Source organism: Anabas testudineus, chromosome 18 (assembly GCF_900324465.2).
Source record: "Anabas testudineus chromosome 18, fAnaTes1.2, whole genome shotgun sequence".
NCBI lineage: Eukaryota > Metazoa > Chordata > Actinopteri > Anabantiformes > Anabantidae > Anabas > Anabas testudineus.
Window position 1 is genome coordinate 13,115,979 of NC_046627.1, and position 18,011 is coordinate 13,133,989.

The following is an 18,011-nucleotide window of genomic DNA, read 5'->3' on the forward strand; positions in this document are numbered from 1 at the left end:
TGGAAACGGATGAGTTTACTGAAAACGAGAAAACAAGTTAGTTCTGACACTTTGTAGTTGTGGACATATTTTGTATTATAAAAAAAAATATTTAGAAAGAATTTAAAGCTGTCATGACATTTTTCACACTTCAAAAAATGTGGAAGCATCTTTAGAAAGTGAACACGCACTGACCAACTGATGACACTCACAGAATATCTGAAACAAAGAGTGAATTTGGAAAGTGACATTTTAACAATAACACATCATTTAAAGACACGTTTGTGGAGGTTTCGGCGAGAAAAAGGGAAGTGAGACAAATTTTTATTAGTTTCCCCACAAAAAACAAATGCAACTTACTGTCTTCACTGTCATTTCTTCTCTATTTCTGGTCATATTTTATCTCTTTCTGTCCATTTGTCTCTTCTGTAATATTTTTAATATTATTTGGTATATATATATATATATATATATATATATATATATATATATATATATATATATATATATATATATATATATATATACACATTGTTTTTGTTTTTTGTATGTTTCAAGTTTCTATCTTTTAATGAAGAATATTATCACTGACGTCATACAGAGGCCCATCGTGAATTGTTAGATAATTTATCCTTGATGATAGACGTCCCTTTTGAATATGTAAACAAAAGTGCAAAAAAAAAGAGCTATTTGGTCCATTAGAGGTCGCTGTGTCTGCATGTGCAGTGACAAACTAAGAGAGAGAATTAATAAATAAGTGAATCTTGGAAAATTAGGACATTTTTTCTTTAAGTAAGGCCACTTTTGAGGAGAGTTAGATCATATCTCAGATATTATATATTTTGAGAAGTTAGGGCCTTTTTTTAAAGACATGTTAAGTTGTTAAGGAAAATAAAATCCATGAGCAGCTTCACAACAATAGTGTGTGTTTGTGTGTAGACCACTGAAACTGAAATCTCTGATGACGCCTTTATTAATGCTGCTTGGTCAGATTGGCCTTTATGATAATCAAACTTTACTTCTGCTGTTCTACTGAGTTTATATGTTGCTCATTAACAGATGAGCCACATTTGTGGTTAATGTTAATAATTTTCTAATCCTGCCTAAATTTAGTTCAACTACAAGTCAAACAATATTAACTTAGAGATATCACTTGCTAAAATATCTTGAAACTTCTTGTGGGGGCACAGTTAATCAGCAGTATTTATAACTATTAACTGATATTATTAGAAGCAGCAGTCGTAGTGGTATGCGTGCTGTCTCTTGGTGTGTTCAGTGACACTGAATTCTATTTGGTTAAATAAAGGTTAAATAAAAATAATCATTTAAAAATTGACTACACAGCATCATATGTGAACATTGTTTTGCAGCAAAATTTGCATCGTTGTTGACTCTTCAGTAGGTCTTAATGATTAAATCTTTATATATTACCATTCAAAAGTTTGGCTTCATGCAGACATTTCCTAGTTTTCAATGAAAAAAACATCTGTGCAGCTGTGCTAAGATGATGGCAAAGATGTTTTCTAATGATCTTTAAAGTCAATAAAATTCTGTACAGTTTTATGTATACCGCGCCAAATCACATCACAAACCAGCTGCAGTGCAGTGATATCAGCAAAGTCCACTAATCTCGTCAGCAGGACAACATACGTACAGAGTTAGATTAACTGATTTAATTCATTGAGACGGACACGATCAGTGTCTTCGCTCTGATTAAGAAAACAGTGTGTTTTAAATGTGTGAGGGTGTGAATGCACGAATGTGCAAGTCGAAATACCTTGAAACCAGTCGTTGAGTAAATGTACTCATCACCTGTGCATACAGTTACACACCGTTACTACTAACGTGTGAGCAGTGAGGGCGTGGTTGCCTCACACCTCTATTCCGTTTTTAAAGTGAGGGTGGGAACAGTTTCAGGTTCCCATGTTAATTTTGAAACAGATAAAAGCTTGATAGAAGCATTGCAACGAGTAGCTTGTACCCTCAAGTATATGAACTGTTTAGGAAATGTGTTTGGTTTAAGTTAAAACACATAACATAACACATACCTGTTAGGACACAATAACTCAGTATGTACAAATGCTAACATGCACAAGGAATTTATTTCACCCCTTCCTGACCTCTATGTTACCTTTCCCTATTCTGAATTTACATCAAGCCACTTCCTGCAAAATGCTGCATGGGAACATAAATCACTGCAATTAGTTATTTGCATATGAGCCTTGTTCCTTTCTCAGGGGCTTGTTTTTGTATTTCAGGTTTTAGATTGGTGGTAAATGCAGTGGTATAGTCGCTCTTCTTCACCAAAGCAACTTTAATGATTCAGGAAACAAAAGAAACAAGGTTTTAAGACTAAATTGGAAGACATTAAAGTTGAGTTTTGATTTTAATTAGTATAAAGAGCCTGTTGTCAAAATGAAAGACGACTGTTCAGCTGATTATTAAGTGTTCTCGACTGTGAAAATCACCTCAGGAGTCATGAAGCAGCCTGATAGGTGTTGTGATGGACCACCTGCTCTACTGAGAAGGGCTCCTTCCTTCACCACCAGTCTTCTCTGGATGGTGTGTGGACATTGCTGCATTTACAGCATGTCTTGTCGCACTTCGAATGATGCAACCATAAAGCAACACACGTTAAACAACCCAGCGGGTGATTTCAGTGACTCCCAACGAATCACGGATGGAGGTTTTCAGATGCACCTCTGGGAGGACGACCATGAACTTTATTATCTTGGAGTATAGTCAAGCTGTTTCCCCTTGCTTCTAGCCTGTGGCACTACATGCAGCCTGAGACAAGTCTCTAAATTCTAAAATGACTTTGATAAAACTGCATTATTACTTTTACAGTGCATACGCTGTGTGAGCGTGTCCTTCCTGGGGTTAGTCACAGAAACGGATGCTTTGTGGTTTCATTCACGTCATTCTTTCACTTCCTCTCCATCTCTCTGTCTGCACCTCTTTCCCAATCTCTCTGTCTCTGTAAATACTGCACATATAAATCGTGTTTTCACGTTTAAAGGCATTTAAAACTTCACTGAGGTACCCAAAGCAGTCAGCTAAAGCCCCCACATAAACATCATCTTCTTGTTTCTCCCTGTGTTTATCTGTCCTCGCCTGCTGATGTCTCCTATTCTACACCTATCTTTAACTTCCTCCGCCCACCTGCCTCTTAATTTCTCTTTCTCTCTGTTTCTTAGTTTGTCTCTATCCATCTCTGTCACTCAGCTAGTTCAAGGCTTCCACCGGTTCAGGGTATCATTCTGGCCCAGCTGATGAAACCCATTGAGGCAAAATCAAAGCTGACCTGGAGAACTTGTGCTGAAGAAGAGCTGGAGCTGAAGAAGAGCTAGAGGAGGAGGAGGAAAGAGGATCCACAAAGACAACGCCACCATGATTCACTCCAGTAAGTGTCTTTACACGTTGTAATAAACTAGCTGTAACTTACAGTAGGGTCACAAACAGAGGTTATGAGATGAAACTTAACTCTTTTGACATTTGGTTGAAGCAGAAAATGGCAAATAAATCAACCAACATGAACTCTAATTTGTTTAACACTCGCTAGCTTTAACGCTGTCAACATCTTCTAGGACAATATTGAATGCTTCTTATTACAGCAGAACTGCTTCAGCACATTTACCTGTAAAACAGTAAACAAGAGGCAAAGTAAACAAACACGAGACTCAACACCAACAGGTCGAGACGTCGTTTCAACTTGTGTTATAACAACAAGCTACATCTGCTGTACTTCTTACTCCTGTAACGTCACTTTAACGGCCGTTTTTCTGATGTTTTCTTGAGACGTGCATGAAGGTGCAAAGGCAGAGACACCTATCTGCAAAGTGGCACCTCTGCATAGATACCGCTTTGACACGTTTGAGTACTTTGACACATTTAGCTGTCAGAGGGAAGTTTCAGTTTTGTCTCTCACACTGGTAAAGGACAACTTACCCAGAGATACAGCCCAGAGGTGGTGCACCTAGATGTAGTGGCATTTTCAATCAGCTTAGCTCAAACAAGCTAACTCTCCAACAACTCCGCTAGGCAGTAAAAAGTAAAGTCAAATATATTGTTAGTTTCCTTCTTTTAAAATAAAATAAGCAAGTATACATTCAGTTCACTTTGTATGTACTCATCAATGATACAGTAGGCAAAAATTTGTATACTTGCAGTATACTGACAAGTATACAGAAATACCCAGCATTCCTTTCAGTGGTTTCACTTTGTAAACAAACAACTATGACACAAGTTGATGTTTAAAATTAAGAATTTGTAACTCATAATTGTTAGTAAGAAGGGTATGCATGTATATTACAAGTACATTGTCATTATTATACTTAATCCATGACGCATGCTTGGTAAGAATACTTGATTACTACTAATACTACTACGGTACATGTTATTGCTAGCATGTGATGAATGCTCACGATGCGTTAATACCAAGAACAAATAACTACAGTGTAGTTTACCATGTCCGCCTGCTGTGCTTAGCATGCTAACAATTAGCTCTAAACACAGTTCATCATTTCCTGATGAGAGGGTTGGTTTGTGGGTATCTTGTGATTTAGCAAAGTATTGGACCAATAATAATATGTTAATAAGCTAATTTGACATGTGTTTATGAATAATTGGGGTAAAATGTGAACAGAAAAAAAGAGGCTGAAGTTGTAACATCTAGCAGCAGCGTTATCCTTCTGTTTACATTTCCTCGTTTTGTCCTTAAAACACACAAAAAGAAGTTCAGTGTTTTAGTGTTATCATCACTTTTGCTCTGTTCACCACCATGATTACAGTAGTCTGAAATCAAACTATTACAAACATTTTTATACAGTGATTTCAAATTTTAGGGGCTTAAACAATGAATTTTAATAGTCAGGGACTGCCAGACATTTCCTGCAGCTGTCTTGAATTTCCAATTTTAGGTGACTGAATTGACTTTAAAACTGTCACACAGTGCTAACGTGACTGTGGTTCACACCTTGCCACAGCTCAAAGCTGAGAAAGAACATACACACCTTACTTCATGTGTCCGGTTCAAAAGAGAAGAATGATCATCTTTCACAGAAATACATCCAAAGTCTGCACTGAAAACTATCAAAAGGAAAAGTACTGTTTACAAATATCACAGAATTCTTATTGTTGAGTTATTTAGGCATATCTAAGCAGCATTGTTCTGGTTGAAGTGTTAAACCTGAAAAACCCTGATACTATAAGGTAATTTCTGTCTGTAACTGAATCCCAAACAAGTACTTGTGTGTTTACTGTATCTCAAGCTTACATGTCCGTTTTTCACTATGCTCTGCAGGAGTGAGACTAGTGCAACCTGCTTATAAAAAAATGCTGTTTATATGTTTACACAAGAGGAAATATAGCACCTGCCCTGCACTAGTATAATGGAAATTTGATTTTAGCAAATGTATGCAAACGTTTTTATACAAGAAAAGAAAGCAAAGAGTTGTAAACAGTACAGCACAGCTGTGATCTCATGTCATTAATAATAATTATAGTAATAACAATAAGGGATAACACTGCATTGATGAGGATTGAAAAACATTAGTTGCTGAATTAATTATTGTCTTTGGATTAAGGCACTATCACTGTTAATTGTTGTATAATTAGTGTTAGTTTTTTTTAAATTAAAGATGTAACTATGTATGAAATACTCCATGTTTACATGTGGTGGTGTAGAAACTACTGCATTTCCTTATGAGGTGTAGTAGAAATAAAAGGGGAACTTGTTTTATTACGTTCCACCACTAGGAATAAATCTAGTTAAAAAGCCCTCTCTCGGTTTCCAAAGACAACCAAAGTTAATGGGTTCACCACAAACCACCAGCACAGTTCATCGCTCTTACGGGATTCAGAGGCCTACATTTATTTCGACAGTTGCCTTTGAATCACATGGCAGAGGTCTGTTTGCAGATATGAGAAAATGTGATCGTCGGAAGAGGTTTCATTCTAACTCACACACATGTCAAGCACAAAGAAACACAACCGGAAGCTATGCTTTGTCAGTCTGCACACATGCGAAGCTGAGAAAAAGTGACCCACACACTTGTCTCTTCACTCGCCCACAGAAACACAACCTCGGACTTATAGAAAGCATATGAGCGTGTTAGTTCTGTAGAAAAGGAAACTATATTTCCTGACAAAGACCTCCTACTCAAAACCACAAAAATGAAGACACATTCAGAGAGAAACACATGTAGAAACAACAGAGAATGGGTCTGACTGTAGCTATATTTACAAGTTATGGGATACTGTTTCTCTTTCACTTTACTTTAATTCTCCTTATTTAGGTTTATGAATGTATATAAACAGGTAATAAAGGATTTACAACACATTATAATGTAGTTAACATACAGTATTTGTCAGCAGTGTTTGTTGTTTATGTCCTATTTATACATGTTTTCACACAACTACGAACATCTGCTCAATTACTATAATGAAGTACAGTTCATACATCAAACAGATGTGATATAAGTACACAAACTCAACACACAAAAAAAATGCTAAAAGTATTTGACTAAGAAAGTACGCCACCACAAGTAGAAATACCACCAACCTACATTGCAGAAAGTTCATGCTCTAAAACAGGGGTCATTAACAACGCGGACCGCGGTCCGGATCCGGACCCGTAGCTGCAGACCAAACCGAACGTTTTGATTCCAAATCTAGCAGGACACCTTAAATTTAATCTGCACAGCTATTGTGATCGTTACGGTAGATATTTAGTGGACACGAGAACACATTGGCTAATTGAATGCGAGTTAAGCCATCCCACGTGACTTCAGTTAGCCAATCGATTCTGTGGATCACAGGCGGTAAAATTAACGACTCAACAGTAGATGAGAGAAAGTTCGAGGTTGGAAAGAAATTAATAAAGAAAGACGGTGATAACAGACAGACAGAGAGGAGAGATACAGACGACAGAGGAGAGAGACAGACGACAGAGAGGAGAGAGACAGACGACAGAGAGGAGAGAGATACAGACGACAGAGAGGAGAGATACAGACGACAGAGAGGAGAGAGAGACAGACGACAGAGAGGAGAGATACAGACGACAGAGAGGGAGATACAGACGACAGAGAGGAGAGAGACAGACACAGAGAGGAGAGAGACAGACGACAGAGAGGAGAGAGACAGACGACAGAGAGGAGAGAGACAGACGACAGAGAGGAGAGAGACAGACGACAGAGAGGAGAGAGACAGACGACAGAGAGAGAGAGAGACAGACGACAGAGAGGAGAGAGACAGACGACAGAGAGGAGAGATACAGACGACAGAGAGGAGAGATACAGACGACAGAGAGGAGAGATACAGACGACAGAGAGGAGAGAGATACAGACGACAGAGAGGAGAGATACAGACGACAGAGAGGAGAGATACAGACGACAGAGAGGAGAGATACAGACGACAGAGAGGAGAGAGACAGACGACAGAGAGGAGAGAGAGACAGACGACAGAGAGGAGAGAGACAGACGACAGAGAGGAGAGATACAGACGACAGAGAGGAGAGAGACAGACGACAGAGAGGAGAGATACAGACGACAGAGAGGAGAGAGACAGACGACAGAGAGGGAGAGAGAGACAGACGACAGAGAGGAGAGAGACAGACGACAGAGAGGAGAGATACAGACGACAGAGAGGAGAGATACAGACACAGAGAGGAGAGATACAGACGACAGAGAGGAGAGAGATACAGACGACAGAGAGGAGAGATACAGACGACAGAGAGGAGAGATACAGACGACAGAGAGGAGAGATACAGACGACAGAGAGGAGAGATACAGACGACAGAGAGGAGAGAGATACAGACGACAGAGAGGAGAGAGAGACAGACGACAGAGAGGAGAGATACAGACGACAGAGAGGAGAGATACAGACGACAGAGAGGAGAGATACAGACGACAGAGAGGAGAGATACAGACGACAGAGAGGAGAGAGAGACAGACGACAGAGAGAGAGAGATACAGACGACAGAGAGGAGAGAGATACAGACGACAGAGAGGAGAGAGACAGACGACAGAGAGGAGAGATACAGACGAAGAGGGAGAGAACAGACGACAGAGAGGAGAGAGACAGACGACAGGAGGAGAGAGACAGACGACAGAGAGAGAAGACGACAGAGAGGAGAGATACAGACGACAGGAGGAGGAGATACAGACGACAGAGAGGAGAGAGAGACAGACGACAGAGAGGAGAGAGACAGACGACAGAGAGGAGAGAGACAGACGACAGAGAGGAGAGATACAGACGAAAGAGAGAGAGATACAGACGACAGAGAGGAGAGAGATACAGACGACAGAGAGGGAGAGATACAGACGACAGAGAGGAGAGAGAGACAGACGACAGAGAGGAGAGAGATACAGACGACAGAGAGGGAGAGACAGACGACAGAGAGGAGAGATACAGACGACAGAGAGGAGAGATACAGACGACAAGAGGAGAGAGAGACAGACGACAGAGAGGAGAGAGACAGAGGACAGAGAGGAGAGAAATACAGACGAAAGAGAGGAGAGAGACAGACGACAGAGGAGAGAGACAGGCGACAGAGAGGAGAGAGACAGGCGACAGAGGAGAGAGACAGGCGACAGAGAGGAGAGAGACAGACGACAGAGGAGAGAGACAGGCGACAGAGAGGAGAGAGACAGGCGACAGAGGAGAGAGACAGGCGACAGAGGAGAGATACAGACGACAGAGAGGAGAGAGACAGACGACAGAGAGGAGAGAGATACAGACGACAGAGAGGAGAGAGAGACAGACGACAGAGAGGAGAGAGACAGACGACAGAGAGGAGAGAGACAGACGACAGAGAGGAGAAAGTTAATAAAAGGACGGTGAGACAGCAAAGAGTTTTTTGCTCCCTTCTGTTCATATTACCACTGAACTAAACCAGTGTCTGATATGTTTAGAAACTGTGGCGCTTATTAAAAGAGCCAATATCAAACAACATTATGAGACAAAACACAAAGGTTTTGAACACACATACCCACTGAAATCTGAAGTGTGATCACAGAAAGTTGCTAGTCTCAGAGTCCAGTATGACCAGTCCACCAGGATCTGGAGCCACATGCTCAGTTTGATGTTACATAACAATAAATTTGTCAAAAGGTTTTTGAATTGTACTGAATTAATTTGATTTGACAGTCAGGTATTGATTACATGCAGGCTACTTGATAATATATCATAGTAAATAGTTAGACATTATAATCTTCTGGACCTTTGCTTCCAAAAATATTGTGTAACCAGACCTCTTTAATACCCCCGCACTAAAACGTACTCTACATGCAAAAGTACTCCAGGTCAAATAGTTATAATTAGTTCACTTATAGTGAACTAATTTAATGCACAAACATTGAAAAATGTTGTATTACTGTAGAGACTTGATGTGGAAGTTGGTAATCCATAATTTAATTTATATGAGAAAAATCCATAAAATATTGTAAATGTAAAGGAGTAAATAGTACAGTAGTTTTCTCTTTCAATTGGCATAAAAATAAACAAACTTAAAAAGGAAATGTGCCAAAAATCTATTTAAAGTACCAATCAATGAAAAGGCCTAATAAGTATAGTGCTTAAGTAACTGTACTTAGCTTAAAGGTTTTTCTGGCTGGGTTCAGACATTCACAGCACTGGGTTAATTAAGAATGATTGTGGGCTTGTTCAAGAAAAGAAGAAAAACATGTTACTTCACACATAATGTATGTTTTAAAGTGGCCTCGTTATGCTTTATTTCAGGTTTCTATTTTATTCTTGGGCTCCGTTGATCGAAGATTATTGGATTTTAAGTACTGGTACAAAAAAGTTTAAATATATGTTATAATTCCTCTTTATGCAAAAGGTTTAATAAGGTCACTTGAGCTCCTGTGCCTTCAAGCCCCTTTCATCCCCACACCACTCTGATTGGCTAGCTTGTGGAAGTCTGCCTGTGGCTTAAACTGGGCCCAGTTCTAACCCTGGTGGAGAATCTCGCTGGAAACTGGGGCAGGTTGTAAAATTGTTGTCTGTGAACAGACGTTCAAGCTTTGGGCTCCAAACTTTATATAACATCAAAACATGAAAGGCATCCACCCTCTAACACTCTAACCCTCTGAAAGTTAGGGCGAGGACTGTTTCTTTGTTTTATGCTGACAACCACACTCAAAACTCCCTCTACCCCGGGTTTTCTAGGGATGGGCGAAGTAATCTCAGTCACAAATCTCTGAACCTCAGCAGCTATAATCAAAACAATCTGCACAGTCAGACACCACTGGATGTAAAATGAGCAAACATATGTTTTATGTTATATTATTTTTACATTACAAGTTAAAATATTTGATGTGTTTGTGTGTCTGTTTCCTGATTCTAACATTTTCTCCAAAACATGAATGTAAAGTTGTCATAATTTACTACAAAATAACTATTAGACAGAAAAATATACATGACAGGATCAGGAGTTCAACAGGTGGATCTGTAGCAGTGAAACATTATTACTGCATGTGTGTGAACATGTTTTAACCCGTTAACCCGCCTTTCTTCTTTCAGACCTCTCCATCCATTCAATCTTCTGCTGCTGCTGTGCCGTACAGACCAGGTACAGTCTGTGGGTGTTTTAAAGAGTCCCTTTATCAAAGACTCATGAATCTGTAGGCTGCTCTCATTCAAAATGCTCATATTTATTGCATTAGAATTGAGTTTTGAGCCATTACAACATTTCGGTACCTGTACTTTAGTATTTACTTTTAATGCCAACTTGTACTTAACACCTAATTTAGTGTAAGTTACTAGTTACTTCACAAGTTAAGATTCTAGCATATAGGACATGTTTCAACTCACACACGCTTGCCACTTTATAGGTACACCTACCTGTATATTATCCAATGCAATTCAATACAGCAGCTCTTCCATAAATTTTACTTTTACAAGATTATAATTCTACTTTTTATTTATCATTGAGGTTATTGTGGGTGATGTTGTAGGAGTCAGCAATATATTAAGATTTGTACCATTGTTTGATTTGTAGTAAAGCTATTTTCTAACACTGACAGTAATTTCGTTTTTTAAACCCAAGCACTTGATGACAAGTGTATTTTTGAATTTGGATATACGGCGCTTCTAAATGAAAAAAATAAAATAAATGCATTGATTGATTGATTGATTGATTGATTGATTGATCGATCGTAGGGAGATCAGCACCCACGTAGAGGTAGATAGAAGGACGTCTTTGTGTTTCCAGAGCAGACGATACCCAGGACATGCCTACCGAGTAAGTGTATATAGAAGAGAAAAGAAGGTGAATGCAGGTGAGGGGGGTTATTTGTGCTTATGTCTCTTTGTCTCTCTTTCAGGCCGACAGGTCAAGGAGGAAGCTCCCCCTTCCTCCTCCTGAGGACGACGATGAAGGCGAAGGGTCACTGGGTGTCGTGGCCATGTACGACTTCACTGCCAAGGAGGACACTGATCTCACGCTCAAACAGGTGCGCACACACACACGGACGCACAAATGTGCACATACAAAAAAAGTAGCGAACTGTTTGTGTGGTGACTCACCGTCTTCTGTCCGTAGGGAGAGGAGTACATCATCCTCCACAAACAGGACCAGCTCTGGTGGAGAGCGCAGGACAAACACGGGTAGGTCCAACTTAAAACACAGGGTTTTAATAGTCAGATATCTTCTTTCTTAACTTCCATCCACCAGTTTGATCAAGACTGAAATATCTGTTGGATCAGACTGGTAGATTGCTATTGTTCACCTGCAGATGTAAAATATTTCTGCAATGGGTTTACGACTTCAGCCCAAGCTTTTAATCACACACTAAATCTCAAAATATGTGTTAATACTCAAAAAGAGTGATTTAGATGGATGGACATTAATTCCTGGTTGAATGACTTCATCTTGCACAACCATTTGATCTGAAATGTAATTTCATACACCTCCAAAATCAGGCAAAAATAATGACATTCACATTTACATTCCTGTTAAGGATGCCAGTTGACAAGTAATTCTTAAGCCGCTTTGTTCACCTTGTTAACAGATGAGTAATAAGACTGAGTTAGCACACTGACATGGTAAAGTTAGTACCAGCAGACCTGAAGCTATGTAATTTTTACAATGTTTAATTGAACCTGACGAGTTAAATGTCACTAAGATTTTCACGTTTTCTTCCTACTGTGTTTGTCCTCAGGAATAAAGGCTTCATCCCCAGTAACTACGTCACAGAGAAAAACAGAATTGAGGCAAACCCGTGAGTCTTTTTCATATTTATCCGTTCTTTTACACTATCTTTGTGAAAAACTGAACCATCAAATTATTTGTTATGTATCCCTCAAGGAGGCAACGACTGGAAGTTACAGCTCATTATTTTATCACAATCAAGAGGCAGTAACTAACCTGTTAATTCTGTGCTGACTCTCTGAAGGTGGTACTGCAAAAACATCACCAGAACAGAAGCTGAGCAGCTGCTGAGACAGGAGGTATATACAGGACTGATCTGTCTACCTTTTATACTGGTTTTATCTGCTAAACTATCACTAAAGAGGTGTAGCTGAAAGAAGCAGTGGTTCACATCTCTGTAAATGTGCTGTGAGTTTTGGTGTGGCTCTGAGATGTCTATTTCTTACTTAAGTGGGTGTCTTGTGATTGTTTTCCAGGACAAAGAAGGTGGTTTTGTGGTGCGGGAATCCAGTCAGAAGGGAGTGTACATTGTCTCTGTCTACAGCAAAACATTAGGGTAATATTTCAAAGCATGTAATCAAAAGCTAGGACGTCACACCAGGCACAAAAACAAAATCACATACCACAGATTCTCACTGTATTGTAAATAAAATAATAACCTTTTCACTTTTCTTCTTGTTTGTGTGCGAAAACAGTCTTGGTGGAGATATTAGGCATTACCAGATAAAAAAAACTGACACCGGACAGTTCTTCTTGGCAGAAAAATACACCTTCAGCTCTATACCTGATGTCATACACTATCATGAACACAATGCAGCAGGTACATACATGTACTCACGGCTTTTGAACATGTTACAATCAAAACAACAGTGCTCCATTTGATATGTTTCAATATGTGTGTGTAGGTCTAGTGACCAGGTTGCGATATGCAGTAGGGCCAATGGGAAGGTGTGTACCCGCTACATCAGGCTTCAGCTCAGGTAAATAATTACACACACATTCACTTTACTACAGCTGTTCTTTGTCATTATAGTACATTAGTCTCATTAATAATCTGTAGTGTGTTATGAATCATTTATTACATGTTTTGCTTGTAAAAGCCAAAAGAATAGATGTTATATAAGTGTTAATCATTTATTAATAACTTAATTAGTAATATTATTGGTTTATTATTGCATATGGCAGGGTTATTCTCTCCTTTTCTTAAAAACTATTAAACCTATTGCAATTATTGAAAGCTCAAGATTACCACAAAGAGCATTTGTATACAGATGATATCTTGCTTTATGTTATAAATCATGTGGACAACTTCACTTAGTTCCTAAGAAATGTCAGGTTTTTTATTTTTATTTAACTTCACAGATGGTTACTATATACATACTATATATGACATTTTCCTGTGTGACAAATTTAGCTCCCATTTGCCATAATGTAAAAAGTTATCGATGCATGCATACAAACCAAGGCTGTGGGCTAAAAACTTACACCGTGGATTCAACAGCACACTTTTTTAGAAATCTTACTTCTAACAGAAATATTTGTATTGTATTATTAGGTTTTGATACCCAACACTTGAGTCAACTGCCATGTGATAAAAGTCTCCAAAAGTCTCCAAAATGATCATACAGTTAAATAAATACTGCTCTAAAATAGCTTTAAGAAAAAACGGTTAGAGCTCATGCCACATAACCACAACATCCCCGGTTTGAGTCTAAGTGAGGACTGTCATTTCTCTCTCTCCCCTATATTTCCTGTTTAACTCTTCAATTTTAACTATTAAAGTGATTGAATATTATGAGTAGTCATGCTAAATGATTGTCCTGCAAAGACGAGGCTTTGGGATCGATCAGAGACCTAATGTTTTGATTTTTATTTTAACCTTCTTCCTTTCACGCTTGCCTTTTTCTCTCTGTTTTGTTCCCTCTCTTCAGAGAAGTGGGAGATCAACCCCTGTGAACTGACCTTCATGAAGGAGCTGGGCAGCGGCCAGTTTGGTCTAGTGAAGCTCGGCAAATGGAGGGCTCAGCAAAAAGTGGCCATCAAGGCAATTAGAGAAGGAGCCATGTGTGAAGAGGACTTCATCGAGGAGGCCAAAGTCATGATGTAAGGAAGAAGAGAAGGAGGGAGGAAGGGGGGATCAGATCAAAATAAAAGACACCATAAAAACAGTGATAACATTCTTCTTGTTCTCACATTGAAGTGAAACTCTGTGTTTGTGGTCTCTCCCAGGAGACTGTGCCACCCAAAGCTGGTCCAGCTGTATGGCGTTTGCTTGCAACAGCGTCCCCTGCTGATCGTGGCTGAGTTCATGGAGAATGGCTGCCTGCTGAACTTCCTGCGGCAGAGGGGCAGGAGCCTGAGGGATGCCTGGCTTCTTTCCATGTGCCAGGACGTCTGCGAGGGGATGGAGTACCTGGAGACACACAGTTTCATCCACAGAGATCTGGTGAGTCACCGAGTGTGTGTATATAATATAATATAATGTGGAGTTAAAAATATATAGTATTTCCTGAAATGTACTGGAGTAAAAGTATTACGTTGTCTGAAATAACTTACTGTACAGTAGTAACACAGATTTTTACTGAAGTTACATTCCACCCCCTGAAACTTCTCTTTTCACACCACCCACAGGGCAAAATGTTTGTGCTGCAAATTTGTCATACATTTCTTTTTATTTGTTTCTTGTGCAGGCAGCCAGGAACTGTCTGGTTAGTGAGCACAACGTGGTGAAAGTCAGCGACTTTGGAATGACCAGGTGTGGCAGCCACTTTATTTTTTCTGTGCCTTGTCGGGCAGAGTTAGGTGACAAGAATAAAGAAAGTTTTCCATCTGCCTGGCAAATATAAAGCCACAAACAAGCAGGTGCACTTTAACTTAGCATAAAGATTAGAAACCAGTGGAAAAAGCTATTAACTGAAGCGCACTTAACACATTAAATCTAATTTAATTAACCACTACAAAAAACAATGGTCAAACCACACTGTGCCATTTTACAGAGCATTATGGCCAGTGAATGTAATAACTGCACATAATTTGGTTCAAAAACATTCAATTAAAGTGGCTCTAACTAAAGCTAATAATGCAATGATCAACCAATAATGGAATAAAATGCAAAATGTAACAACCCAATGCACATAATGTAATAAGTTTGTCCAGGTTATCTCGTTTTGAATTTAACAGCAATCTGTGTTAAAAATGGAATAACCTGATATACAACAGCAACATGTACCAACAGTAAGAAATGTAAGGCTTTACGGTCCAGTACACTGCATGTAATGTAGAAGACACTGTTTATGGTTATTACCATGCAAACCATGTACTATTTTAAAGCTTATCTTTAATTATTATTTAAGGTAAAAATTATTTAAACAGGGTGGCATTTAAATGTTTTAACAAGAAAGATGTATATAGAAAAATCCCACTCTATGCATGGAAAGATTTAGTGGTCAGAGAGTTTTTTTTTTTCTGATACAGGATGTTGTAAGTGGTTCAAACAAACCACTCACAACATCCTGTATACAAGAAATATAGAGTCCATATACACATAGACTGAACTAACTGAACTAGATATGCCATTTTCAGTTATCACAATTAAACTTGTTTTTTAATAATATAATTGTTTTTAATTATGTGCAAAATTTTTAATTATTATATTATCATATATTATTATCGTTACGAAATTATGAACTTCTACACAATTCTCCAGTCAGTGAAATGAAACAAAGCTATGCTACTGCAGTCTTTGCGCTAAGCTAAGCTAACCGGCAGCTGCCTGGAACCTTTCTTAAGAGGGAGCCATTACTATAAATTATTAATTAATCACTGAGTGAATTCAAAGAAAATGTAACTGCAACCAACTAATTCTTATATTAACTAGTTTTAGCTCTTTGCTGTGAGAATATTCAACTTTTCTGTAAACCCAAACCCATTTCTGAACTACTGGTGCGACAAAACAAGCAATATCAAGAAATCATGTAGGATTTGACAACATTTTAGTTTTACAACTTTTTGACACTTTAGAGATTAATATTGACTTTCTTTAGGGAACCTGAACTAAGGTTTACTGGAGTTTAGTTGAATTAAATGTACATTTGTGTATACCGCAATATTATTCACAAGCTGTACGCATATTTTCTTAATCTGTTCATTTTTCCAGGTACGTTCTAGACAACCAGTACACCAGTTCCAGCGGTGCTAAGTTCCCAGTGAAGTGGTCTCCTCCTGAAGTTCTCCACTACAGTAGATACAGCAGCAAGTCTGACGTCTGGTCCTTTGGTGAGAAGCCTGTTTTTACCATCACTTAACTAGTACTACAACTTGTAAAAAATATTAGTACCAGCAGTTCTTGAAGCAGTAGTAGTAATAGTAAAAGCGACTGCAGTAATTGGCTTTGACCAAAACATTTACCTAGCTGATAGGACTCTTTAAAGATGAAAGTTACAAGAATAAAAGCACAAACACTAATTGTGAGATTTATGTGTCCTTGTACAGGTGTTGTGATGTGGGAGATCTACTCAGACGGTCGGACTCCGTTTGAAAACCGGTCCAACTTGGAAGTGGTTAACGATATCACCAGGGGAATCCGTCTGTACCGACCATACCGTGCCTCACACTCATTGTACTCGATCATGTACAGCTGCTGGCATGAGGTACTCATTCATTCAATGTTACTCTGAAATGAAATGAAAATAGCCTAAATATAAAATCAGGTTTCCCAACTTTTCACAACAAATAATTCACAAGGTATTCAGACATATCTAATTGTGTTCCTATAGCTACCATATCCAAAGTATACATCTTTATATTTAAAATGTTCACACATTATATGTAGAGATAAATTGTTAGGATGATTGTACCTTTTGTTAACCACTGCATCACATCTTCTCTCTCTTCTCCTCAATCCCCTCTATTCATCTTCTTCGGTGGTGGTGTAGAAGCCTCAGGGTCGGCCACCTTTCTCTGAGCTGCTGGCAGACATCAGAAAACTGGCGGAAAATCCAGATTAACTCACAATTATTATATTGTATCTACTGTATTGAAGTATTTTTCACTGTTATCCTGAATGTACAAACTGTATTTTTTTCATTGTAAATAACAATTCTTTCAATAATATATATGCAGAAAACTTTATCGCTGATGTTTTTTGTTTTTAAAGTGACATTTGAAAATTTCAAATACCTTTTTTTTCAAATTCATGTTCAAACAGGATGTAAGTAAAGGGTTAGTACTGCTACAAAAGCTCATTTCTCACAATATAGTCTGACCACATTATAATTACACTAATATAAATTAGAATTCATGCACTGCACTGGCCAGGACATTAGTGAGGACACCTTGAGCTATTTAAGTTTGAGTTCACAAGTTATCACCATCACAATTATATACAATATATACAATTTGAGTTAATAAGATAAACAGTGGTTGGATTTTTTTCTACTAGTAAAAATAGCAGCAGAGCTTGGGAAATTTTTGAATTTGAAGTTTTGAATTTTTGATTAAATATATAGAAAAAATTCTGAAGCCACTTTCAGAAATGGCCTGCCATACTTTTCTCATCGCCAGCTGCATGCCTGCTTAAAACCAGACAACAAATAGGAGCGCAGAAATTGTGTAGTGCCTTAAAAAAGACACTGAGTGGCAGTAGAAAGCTTCGGGTGTGGTTGTTCATGAAGGAAGTTGCTGCAGTGAGTACTGACAATTATTTAATAAGAGATAATAAGGGAATGGTGATAAGTAATTAGTAGTCTAAAGAAACACTAATGGAACAAGCAATCTCTCTTTCTGTGCACATTTTAGTGTCTTAATGTTAAACATAGTGAGTCATAACAAGTCATAGGCTAAATGAAACCGCAATGTTTTAAAACCCCTGTTCTTCATG

At 38.5% G+C, this 18,011-nt stretch overlaps 1 protein-coding gene across 2 annotated transcripts; it reads left to right on the top strand.

The window, feature by feature from the left end:
• Positions 1-1,351: 1,351 nt before the first annotated feature.
• On the top strand, positions 1,352-17,261 carry txk (TXK tyrosine kinase). Of its 2 annotated transcripts, none has more exons than XM_026369780.1 (16): positions 1,352-3,382; positions 10,504-10,552; positions 11,143-11,224; positions 11,307-11,435; positions 11,525-11,589; positions 12,144-12,203; positions 12,378-12,432; positions 12,610-12,689; positions 12,829-12,953; positions 13,039-13,113; positions 14,065-14,236; positions 14,363-14,579; positions 14,824-14,888; positions 16,290-16,408; positions 16,625-16,782; positions 17,068-17,261. In XM_026369780.1, the coding sequence occupies exons 1-16, from the start codon at positions 3,370-3,372 to the stop codon at positions 17,137-17,139; spliced, it is 1,536 nt and encodes a 511-aa protein (XP_026225565.1). In that variant the 5' UTR covers positions 1,352-3,369; the 3' UTR covers positions 17,140-17,261. The 2 variants fall into 2 exon arrangements, with proteins under 2 accessions (XP_026225565.1, XP_026225566.1); XM_026369781.1 differs by having other exon boundaries at positions 3,338-3,382; positions 10,504-10,557.
• Positions 17,262-18,011: the final 750 nt, after the last annotated feature.

Excerpts from the sequence above, each read along its gene's own strand:
- txk (XM_026369780.1), top strand. Across the intron at positions 14,889-16,289 it reads AGCGACTTTGGAATGACCAG|GTACGTTCTAGACAACCAGT; the intron begins GTGTGGCAGCCA and ends TCATTTTTCCAG. Across the intron at positions 16,409-16,624 it reads GTCTGACGTCTGGTCCTTTG|GTGTTGTGATGTGGGAGATC; the intron begins GTGAGAAGCCTG and ends GTCCTTGTACAG.